General features: G+C 42.0%; 1 protein-coding gene across 2 annotated transcripts in view; it reads left to right on the plus strand.

Moving 5' to 3' along the window:
- Positions 1-5,804, plus strand: part of efl1 (elongation factor like GTPase 1) — a 230,443-nt gene extending 224,639 nt beyond the window's left edge. For both annotated transcript variants that reach the window (XM_028823945.2, XM_028823947.2), the window contains exon 20: positions 4,528-5,804. In XM_028823945.2, the coding sequence (XP_028679778.2) occupies positions 4,528-4,716 (189 nt within the window). In that variant the 3' untranslated portion in view covers positions 4,717-5,804. The remainder of the gene's footprint in view (positions 1-4,527) is intronic.
- Positions 5,805-11,729: the final 5,925 nt, after the last annotated feature.

Below are 11,729 nucleotides of genomic sequence, written 5' to 3' on the forward strand. Positions count from 1 at the left end.
TATTGTTATTTAAAAACGTACTTTTAACTCTCTTAATTTTGCGGTTTTAAGTATTAATTTATTTATGCAAATTTTGTACAAGTCAGTCAGTCATCATCCAACCCACTATAGCCTAACACAGGGTTACGGGGGGGTCTGCTGGAGCCAATCCCAGTGCACAAGGCAGGAACAAACCCCGGGCAGGGCACACACACCCACACACTTGGGACAATTTTGGATCGCCAATGCACTTAACCAGCATGTCTTTGGACTGTGGGAAGAAACCCACGCAGACACAGGGAGAACATGCAAACTCCACGCAGGGAGGACCTGGGAAGCGAACCCGGGTCTCCTAACTGTGAGGCAGCAGCGCTACCCACTGCACCACCACTGTGCTGCCCTTTTGTTAAAGTTATATATATATATATATATATATATATATATATATATATATATATATATATATATATATATATATATATATATATATATATATATATATATATATATATCAAGATGTTTTTAGGCAGTGTTGGAGGATGTTTTAAGAGTATTTTAAAGGCTCCTATAACCTAGGATAAATTGTTGAGGCAGAGGTAGTAAATAGCTACTATTTTCATAGATAAGTGTGCCTCATTCTTTTTTTTTACAGTTTTAGAGTTCATCCATCCATCCATTTTCCAACCCGCTGAATCCGAACACAGGGTCACGGGGGTCTGCTGGAGCCAATCCCAGCCAACACAGGGCACAAGGCAGGAACCAATCCCGGGCAGGGTGCCAACCCACCGCAGGACACACACACACACCAAGCACACATTAGGGCCAATTTAGAATCGCCAATCCACCTAACCAGCATGTCTTTGGACTGTGGGAGGAAACCCACACAGAAACATGGAGAACATGCAAACTGCACACAGGGAGGACCCGGGAAGCGAACCTCAGGACCCCAGGTCTCCCAACTGCGAGGCAGCAGCGCTACCCACTGCGCCACCGTGCTGCCAGTTTTAGAGTCCCTAATATTAATTTACCAGTAACGGCGCACTACTATAACGATAACGTGCAGTGAATACACTTGACTTGATCATTCCTAGTTTTCATTCTCTTTCTCTGTATGTTTACCATTCGTTTGCTCAGAGGTTGATCCGCTTGCTGCTTCCTGAGCGGCTCTTCTTTTCTCCACCCTAGCGGCCCGCTGCTTCTCTTCTTTCGTCAGCATCTTTATAAGTTAAAACTGATTAAGTCGGTGTTTGTGTTGCAATTACTTAGTACATTTTCTTTAATTTGTCACTTAAGCTGCCTCAATAATGATTTAAGGTATGAAGAGGTAGGAGAAGTGACAGCGAAGGTGATAGGGATGAGAATGGCAGCCATACGCATGCGCTGCATGGCCGCCCTCCGGGCTGCTGCCAAGAGCTGATTCTACAATAAAATAAAAAGAGGAATAACCCTGTAGGTCAATCATCACCCCCAAAAGTGGACAGTAGAGATCACGTAGTATATGTGTACCAAATTTCAGGTCAATTTGTCAAACGGTTTGCGAGCTACAGGTGATTTAAATCCTGGACAGACAAACGGACAGCCACGGTAGCGTATTATATTAGAAGATAACCCTAGAACCCTGATTTAAAATTTTTAGAACCCTAGGAGGAGGCACTAACTATTTTAGGTTTCTCTAATAACCCTAAAAAAATTATTTTTGAAATGTATGGCTTTTATGTACTTCATTTGATCCTTATCTTATTGCTTTTTAGACCTCATAGTTTCATGAAAGATTGCTTTTAACTGTCATAATTTCACATTTTTATGCCAATTTTGTACAGTTTTTATAAAAGTAATATTTATGAATACATTTTAAGTTTTTTTAGCAATGCTTTAAAGTATTTTAAAGGCTCCTTATACCTAGGAATGAGTGTTGATACAGGGGTAGTAAGTAGGTGCTACTTTCATAGTGACGTGTACCCATGCAATTTCTGCCCTCCCGGGGGGCAGAATTTCTCTGTAACCCTAACCTAAGCCTAACCCTTACCCTGTGGTTTGTATGTGGATCCCAGTGCCCCAGTGAAGTGACAGGGACACTTTGCAATTCATCAAATGAGACATTAAAGATGAGGTGCGTACTCTCTGTGGTCATAGAAAAGATCCCTCCTCCGATTTTGGAGCAAGCGATCTGGAGATCGCAAACAAAAGTCAGCTTACCTGCATCAGCTATTCGGTCCCCAGCTGATTGGGCAGCTGTTGGGCCTACAGCAACGGACACCTGGGAGGACTACACAGACTCTTATTGAACTCCAATTTTGATGCAAATGATCTGAACATGAAGTACATCTTAAAAAGAAAACTGTCACTTTGACAGAGTGGAGTAGGTGGGCTCTAGCGAGGACTGCTTTTGATTGTTGCTTGTGAAATTTGAGCCATCGAGTACTAAATTTGTAAGCAGGTACTTCCGGATCAGACTCCTTCAACAATGCAACAATTCTGCCCAACTTTTCTTACACTTACATCCGCACCCAGTCCCAACTCTTGAGCATACGTTTTACTTGCCGGGCAGTCCAGCGACTCATTGGTGCGTGCAAAGTCGCAGACGAATGCTTCCCTGTGAGTCCGTTTCGAAGAAGCGAATGCATGTCTTGTTTATGATCCGTACTGACTTTTCCAGGTAATATTTGTTTGTATCAATATTTGAGCTAAAACAATGCACGTGTTTCTCACCTTTTTGAGAATACGACTGGACAATTGAGATGTGGGGTATGCGACACGAGTAACGTGTTTTGTTTGTTTTTTTCCCCATTGACGTTTCATGTTGTTTCCTGTGGTACAGCATTGTTCACCATTTGGTTCTAGCATAGCATACATTTCTTCTTTCTGATCTGCATGAAAAAAATTAAGTTTTTGTATGTCAGACTTAACTATAAATTTTGTGGAGTACGTAACATTAAAAAATTAAATAATTCATTTTGGGTGGACTATTCTTTTCAGCCTCCCATTGTTGTGGGGTCAGGCCTAAACTTAAACCTAACCCTTTGCTATTTTGTGAAGCCAGAGTATTCATAACAGAAATAATCAACAAAAAACACACGTCCTGGCATCTTTTAATTACTTACACTCGCATATCATTGTTATTTATTTATTGATTGATTGAGTGATTGCCACGTTTCACTATACGCTTATTCATTTGCATGTTTATGTACGCGTAGTTTTGCTCATATTCTTCCATAGACTCCCGGCGTCCAGCTTCTCGGTACAGCCTGCCACACTCACTGCAGTGCTTTTTCGACCAAAAGGTCACCTGTTGGGTATTGATGTGTATTTTTATTTTATGGTTTTTGTTAATTAGGAATTAATGTCTTATTCAAAGAAAGAAAGAAAAGAATGAACGAACAAGCAAAGGAATGAACAAGTTAGAGCAAACATGCAAACAAATGAGCAAGTTTGTTCATTCATTCATTCATTAATTTTTTCTTTTGTCATTCTTTTGTTCACTTTTTCATTCTTTTGTTCGTGTGTTTGTTCTTTCATTTGTTTTTTCGTTTGTTCTTTCATTTTTTTTGGTTCTTTTTAGTCTATTCATTTGTTCTTTTGTTTTGTTCATTTTCTTTTTTGTTCTTTCATTCAATCTCTCTTTTGTTCGAATTTTCTTTTGTTCTTTCTTTCATTCCTTTATTTTTTGTTTGTTTTTTCATTTGTTCATTCTTTCTTTTTTTTTTTTTAGGTCCCTCCTTAGAGGGAAGTATGGATTTTTAGAGAAGCTTGTTAAATACGTACATTGATTTGGTCCAAACACACACCAGAAAAATTGACAAAAATAGAAAAGAAAACATCTGACTTGGCCGTTATTTCCGTTATGCGGTTAATTGTGTCTTTAAATATCAGTCACTTTCTTATGCTTTGGGGGTGGAGCCCCAAGGGGCGGGGCCACCCTGACATCACCCCTGCTGTGCTAATGAAGTCCCAAGTTAAGGACACTGGAACAGGAGAACGTTTTAGTGTGACGGACTCCCATATCATTGATTTCATTGGTATGTGGATATTTTTACTCTGTTCATTTTTTTTGTTTCTGGATATTGTATTGAGACTTTGTTTATTTAGGGTTACCTTAGAGGGAACTCCTTTTCAGCCTCTGTTGCTCTGTGGAACTTTTCCTTGTACTTTTCTACATTTTGCTGTATAAATCCTTTCTTTTTATATGTAAAGTTTGTTTTGGTGCCCACTGAGTTTTATGGTGACCCTCTTGCTTCTGGGTTTTATTTAATATATCTTTAGGACTCTTTAAGTTTGTTTTGAAGGCTTCAGTCCGTATTGGGCCTGCTAGGCCTGAGCCTGGCCACTTGGAATTGGGATGAAGCCCCTTTGGGAGGAGGCTTTTCCAGGCAGGCCAGGGAAGCCTTTTGAAGCCCCTACACCCAGTTTTCTCCATGATTTCAGACTCCGTAACACCTCACCACCGACAGAGAGGATGATAAGACCACCTCCTTTTCCTCTTTGTGCCGTGTTTTATATTTGGGACTAATTTATTATTTTGTGTTTTTTTTTGTGTTTTTTTTCATTCAGTTGATCCAAAGTGATCCATTTTGGGTTCCCACAACGGAGGAGGAATACCTGCATTTCGGCGAAAAAGCGGACTCTGAAAACCAGGCTCGCAAGTACATGAACGCCGTGAGGAAGAGGAAAGGATTGTATGTTGAAGAAAAAATTGTAGAGTACGCGGAGAAGCAACGAACCCTTGGCCGAAACAAGTAGGAGTTTGGGAAATTTATCAAAAACAAAAAAAAAAAAGAGATAAATAAACAAGCATGGCTTGATTTTTCAACTTGAAACTTCTCCAAGTCCATTCACCAATCCTGCTGAAATGTCACTTCTGTATTTTTTACAATGTATTTTTTTTTAAATATTGTACTAAGCCTACGATTAGTAAATTGAAAGGAGATTTTTTTTTAGAAAGTTAAACTCTCCCCGTAGTTCTAACGGAAGATCACGTTGTGCCACGTGGACGAGTCACTCATGAAATGCATTAAAAATAGCGGCCTCTGTATTCACTGGGACAGAAAGAAAAGAGAATTCTGGGCAAGCGTTATTTGAAGCCTTCACATTCTAATCCCAGGATTACCTTGCAGTGTTAAAATATGACATTTGTTATGTAAATGAAAATTGGTGTCTTTGAAAGCAAGTCGGTAATTAAACCCGTTCCTATTTAGAGGCTGCTTTTTCATCTTTTAAATTACAGGCACCGTAAGTTATCTAACAGTTCGGCGAATGCCTTAATGACAGCTGTTAGCGTTACAGCTAAACGCTCATACAAAGCAGGAAGACGACCGTCTCCAATATAGTTTTAAAGAAAACATCGGTGAGAATTTTTATTAATAAAATCCACAATATTCTTGCCACTCATTCACTTCTCTTGAGCTGTATCTCGTTCAAGTGATCTGCTGGTTTCAGGGCCTTAGACTTCTGCACTGTCCAGTGTTGGCTTCATTTTATTCGACTTTAGAAAAATCATGCTGCCAGTATAAAAAAAATGAAGAATGAAAATGTATTATTTATAAGAGCCATCATAAAACACAGTCACTTTTATTTTTTTTAATTCAATGAACGCCACCTTTCAGATTGAAACATCATCTATGACCTTCAGTGCAAGCCGCCAATATTCGGTTTTCTATTAACGTCCACTCTTTCCAATTTCTACAGCGCTGACACTATTTATTATTATTTTCTATATCTGTTTATAAAGGTGTTTAAAGCTCTGAACGCACACTATCTGCCATGCGTATCTTTACTTTTGTAATGGTGGTTAGACTCCTTGCACATCTTTAAAATAAATCGTGTTTTGATTTTGTTGTGACTGCCTGCTCATTATCTGTTTCTCTGGGTCAGAATGCTAAATGTGAGTACCGTTTCTAGGGATGTTCACATAAAGTTTGGGTTGCTGTTCGTGACGCCAGCAGAAGGCGCCTACCCTATGGCCTGTGTGTGGATCCCAGTGCCCACCAGTGCAGTGATGGGGACACAGTGTGGTGAAAATGGTGCCATCTTTTGAATGAGACATAAAAACCGAGGTCCTGACTCTTTACATTATAACCGAGATCCTAACTCTCTACATAAAAACCAAGATCCTGACTTCCTACATAAAAAAACGTGACCCTGACTCTCTATGTAAAAAACGTGATCCTGACTCTCTGTGTAAAAACCGAGATCCCCACTCTCTACGTAAACACAGAGGTCCAGACTCTCTGTGTAAAAAACCTGATCCTAACTCTACATAAAAACCGAGGTCCCGGCTCTCTACGTAAAAAACAAGATCCTTACTCTCTCCGTTAAAAAAACAAGATCCTGACTCTCTCCATAAAAAAAAAACGAGATCCTGACTCTCTCCGTAAAAAAACGAGATCCTGACTCTCTGCGTAAAAACAGAGGTCCTGACTGACTCTCTGCGTAAAAACCCGAGGTCCTGATTCTACATTAAAACTGAGGTCCTGGCTCTTCGTAAAAATGAGATCCTAACTCTCGGCGTAAAAACCAAGGTGCTGACTCTCTATGTAAAAAACTAAATCTTGACTCTACATAAAACCTGTGGTTCTGACTCCCTGCATAAAAAGCGAGAGCCTGACTCTCTTCGTAAAAACTGAGCTCCTGACTCTCTACATAAAAAAACAAGGTTCTGACTCTCTACGTAAAAACTGAGGTCCTGACTCTCTGCATCAAAACTAATATCCTCTCTACGTAAAAAAACATGATCCTAACTCTATGTAAAAACCGAGGTCCTGACTCTCTGCGTAAAAACCGAGGTCCCGACTCTCTACGTAAAAACCGAGGTCCCGACTCTCTACGTAAAAACCGAGGTCCTGACTCTCTGCGTAAAAACCGAGGTCCTGACTCTCTGCGTAAAAACCGAGGTCCCGACTCTCTGCGTAAAAACCGAGGTCCCGACTCTCTACGTAAAAACGGAGATCCTGACTCTCTACGTAAAAACGGAGATCCACACTCTCTGCGTAATAACCGAGATCCAGACTCTGCGTAAAAACCGAGGTCCTGACTCTCTGCATAAAAACCGAGGTCCTGACTCTCTGCGTAAAAACCGAGGTCCTGACTCTCTGCATAAAAACCGAGGTCCTGACTCTTCTCGTAAAAACCGAGATCCTGACTGTCTACGTAAAAACCAAAACCCTGACACTACATAAAAACTGAGGTCCTGACTCTCTGCGTCAAAACTAATATCCTGACTCTCTACGTAAAAAACATGATCCTAACTCTACGTAAAAACTGAGGTCCTGACTCCCTGTGTAAAAACCGAGGTCCTACATAAACAACATGATCCTGACTGACTCTGTACATGAAAAATGAAATCCTGACTCTCTCCGTAAAAAAAACAAGGTTCTGGCTCTCTACAGAAAAACCGAGGTCCTGACTCTCTGTGGTCATTAAAGATCCCTGGGCATCCTTCGTAGAGAGTAGGCTGTATCCTGATGTCCTGGCTAAACTGCCCATCATGGCCTCGTCCATCCTGGTCCTGTGATAAATGGTCCGTAGCACGGTGCCGGTTTTAAGTAAATAATCAAATCCCCTCAAGCTTAGAACAGACTTACGACTGCGTTGCTCCGGGGGTTGAATGCTGTGCTTGGCTGATCGCGCACTTAGGTGCAAATGTGGGTGGATCAGTCGATTGCCGCTTTCACACCTTGGAGTGAACGGCAGGTGTCATCTGCGCCCGATCGGATTGTTTAAAGAAGCCTGAACAGCAGACAGAAGGGAGAACAGAAAAAGAAAGTAAAAGAGTTTATAAGAGGCGAATAAGAGAGAATGAGGGTTAAGGAGGAATAAACGCAAGAGAGAAACGCAGGATCGGGAGAGCCAATGTGAATGGGGGATGGAGGCAGGTGGTCGGAGTTGAGCCTCAGGAAGAGGAGCCTGGGGATGAAGAAGAGGCACCCCTATTGAACAATGCTGGACGTGTAGGAGCAGCCCATTACACAGGATCTCCCGCGCATGGGACTGGCAGCAGGAGACGGATGTGTGGCTTAGCGCGGCCCCCCATAGATGCAAACGACCTGGCGATGGGGACCCGAGTTAAGTATTTAAATGTGACTGCACCTGTCAGTGGGCATCTCCTATTACTGCAAGGAGGAGACGTCAGGTTTTAGAGGGGAGCACTGGGGCTCGTAGACTAAAAAGGAACTGTCTCTGGATTTGAGCTTCGTTTTATCGGATTATTTATTGACTTGTTTTTAACCTCCACATGCCTTAAATTTTATTGAAGAATATTTATTTATTGCACTATTGGCAATTGGATATTTTGATTGGATTTTTAACAGCAGCACTCGTCACCGTTGCACCTACCCATTGCTGTAAGTGTGTGTCCTCATTTGCCCGGCTCGTCTCGCTTAATGACTACCGATGGGTCAGTTTGGAAGAAACTCCCAGGACCATGGTGCCGACGGACTGTTACGGACCCCCTAATCATGCCATGTCTCTGTCACCCTGCCACCACCTAACAGCTAAAGTGTGGTGAGCGTACTGGCACAGAAAAATGGCTGCGAAGTGGATGCTACACTTTAGTGGTGGTAGAAGTGGCTGCCCACTTACTATGTAAAGTGCTGTACAGTATAAATGTAAAGAATTATTTATTATCAGTATTCTGAAACTGCCAACGTTTTATTGACATTTTAAGAAGCATTGGTTTGATTTTTTTTTTTATTTGTGATAGATTTCAATGCTTGTGTCTGTTTTTCCAGGGTATTGTGATTGCTCTCTTAATTGCAGCCGATTACCAACAATTAATGACAAGCGGAGCGGACGGAAGTGCAGACAGCACCGGATACTTCAGGTACTTCACTGTTACCCACTTGTGTGCTTTCTAGTTAAATTATGGCCTAAATAACCAAACATTTAAAAAAAAAAAAAAAAAAGTAAAATACATATGCATGCCCATCTAACATGCTTAAGTGCTTACTTTATTTAGTAAAAACAAAAAATTAGCAATTTGTAAATTCTGGATTGGCAGAAGAAAATATAGAAATACCAGCCAGCTTCACGAAGGCGCAAAGGAGTCCAAATAAAACAAGGAGTCCATTGGAATGAGCGGCCACAGGGAGTCCTTGGGGGGCACGGAACTTGAAACCCACCCCTGCAAACCACCAGCTTGTAGTTGTCTTTCCACCACAGGCTCACTAAGTGTTGCTTCAACTGTTTAAAACGTGGAAATAATTCCTCTATGACGGGGGTCTCCAACTCCAGTCCTGGAGAGCTACTGTGGCTGCAGGTTTTCATTCTAACCCTTTTCTTACTTAATCCTGCTAATTAACTCTTTGCCTTAAGTTTAATTGATACACAACTTAAGACTCAGGCCCCTTAATTATTTCTTTTTTCCTTAATTAGCAACCAAACAATATTAAGACACAAAATGAACCAACACATAAACCACAACCTGCATCCGTCACACAAGAACTGAAAATCAAGAAAGGTGAAGGCCTCAGTAATGTTGATCTGCTCAGGTCCACATGCTCTTAAAAAAAGACAAATCAACAGTTTTAGAAATGTCTGCCATGGCAGAAGGAGCTCCATGGAATTAAATAACGGGTTTAATGAGCAACGAGAATGGGCTTCAAATTAAGAAACTGAAGTTGGTTGGAGTTTGAGGCCCCAACTCAGTTGGTCGTCTGTTGGCTCACTTCACATCAAATTTATGTTTAGGTGTCGTTTAAGGAAAAAAGAATCAATTCAGTGGTCCGAGTCAATTAAAATAAAGGGAAATAGTTAATTAGCAGCAAAAACTGGTCACTAATTAAGAAAAGAGTGAGAATGAAAACCTGCAGCCTTCCAGGACTGGAGTTGGAGACCCCTGGTCTATACCCATAATTTGCAGGTTGCCTTAGATGAAATTAATTTGTTAATTCAATTCATTTACAGTGAATGCGTCTATAGAGATTAAGGGTAGAAACCTCAAAAGTGTTTCCTTCTAAAAGGCCATTAAAAAGCTGGAGATGAAACTTAAGAATGCAGTCCTAAGCAGAAATGTCCAGGCAGGGTGCGTGTGCATCATAAAGACAACCGAGTTCTGTTTCTGCACTTGGCCTTGGTCGGGTAAGGAAACCGTCAGTGCTTTCCATAAATGCACATTCTGCATATTACGCAGTACATTAATGGATTAAGCGCATGTCCTTTCAGTGCTGACATTGATATGAGCACAAAAACTCTCAGGTGAAATCTCAGCCATTACAGCTTTTCGAGGCAGGGAGTCCCAGAGGGGCCAGCAGTCCTTGGCAGTGAAGATCTTCACATTGGTCACAATCTGTCAGACGGCGTCTCTCTCTCTGAACTCTCCTATACTCTTGGGGTGGGGGGAGAGAGAATGTCAGGTGGGGTTGGGCCCCTGTGTGGTGGAGATGGAGAACGAGGGGGCCGCCTCCGTGCGGCTGAAGGTCATGGATGGGAGGACTCAGGGTGCCATATGGGCAATCCTAGAAAGGAGGGTCCCAGGTGGGGCCTCCCTAGTTCTGCTGGGCGACTTCAGCACTGCCATGGGTAACAATGGAGACACCTGGATGGGTGCGATTAATAATAATCATTCTTTATATTTACATACCATTTTTCTCACTATAAATACTTTTCATCCTGAGTGGGCAGCCATTTTTTGCACCAGTACACTCATCACACATGAACTATTAGGTGCTGAGAGAGACAAGGAATGATTAGGGGGCCATGGAGGGCAATTTAGCCCAGACATCATCATACCCCCTACTGTTTTTGGGAAGACACCTGGGGGTCTTATACGAGCACAGAGGGTCAGGACCTCAAATTTACGTCTCATTTGAAGGACAGTGCCATTTTTGCAGCACAGTATCCCCCTCACTGCACTGGGGGCATTGGGATCCACATTCAGACCACAGGGTTCACACCACCACCTCTTCCAGCAGCAATCCCAGCTTTTCCTAGATGGTCTCCCATCCAAGTGCTGGCCAGGCCCAAACAGGCTTAGGTTCAGGTGGGCGACCTCTTCTGAGGTGCAGGCAGCATGGCTGCTGGTGATTTTGGGAGGAACGGCCTCCCTTATCTAAACCCGAGTGGTGTTTTGTCATTGGACATCTGCGCTAGGCATGGCTTGTCCATCATGAACACCACCTTCAAATGTAATGGGGCTCATAAGTGTGCTTGGTACCATTGATTTCATCATCGTATCATCAGATATGCAGCCACATATTCCGTACACTTGGGATGGTTGACAATGGCGTGAGTTGGGTCGGATGGTGGGGGAAGCAGCTGGACAGACTTGAAAAGCCCAAGTGAGTAGTGAGGGTGGACTGGGAACATAGTTAGGTCCATAAATATTTGGACAGAGACAACTTTTTTCTAATTTTGGTTCTGTACGTTACCACAATGAATTTTAAATGAAACAACTCCGATGCAGTTGAAGTGCAGACTTTCAGCTTTAATTCAGTGGGGTGAACAAAACGATTGCATAAAAATGTGAGGCAACTAAAGCATTTTTTGAACACAATCCCTTCATTTCAGGGGCTCAAAAGTAATTGGACAATTGACTCTTTGGCTATTTCATGGGCAGGTGTGGTCAAGTCCGTCGTTATGTCCTTATCAATTAAGCAGATAAAAGGCCTGGAGTTGATTTGAGGTGTGGTGCTTGCATGTGGAAGATTTTGCTGTGATCGGACAATATGCGGTCAAAGGAGCTCTCCATGCAGGTGAAAGAAGCCATCCTTAAGCTGCGAAAACAGAAAAAACCCATCCGAGAAATTGCTACAATATTA

This window comes from Erpetoichthys calabaricus, chromosome 17, assembly GCF_900747795.2.
Source record: "Erpetoichthys calabaricus chromosome 17, fErpCal1.3, whole genome shotgun sequence".
NCBI lineage: Eukaryota > Metazoa > Chordata > Cladistia > Polypteriformes > Polypteridae > Erpetoichthys > Erpetoichthys calabaricus.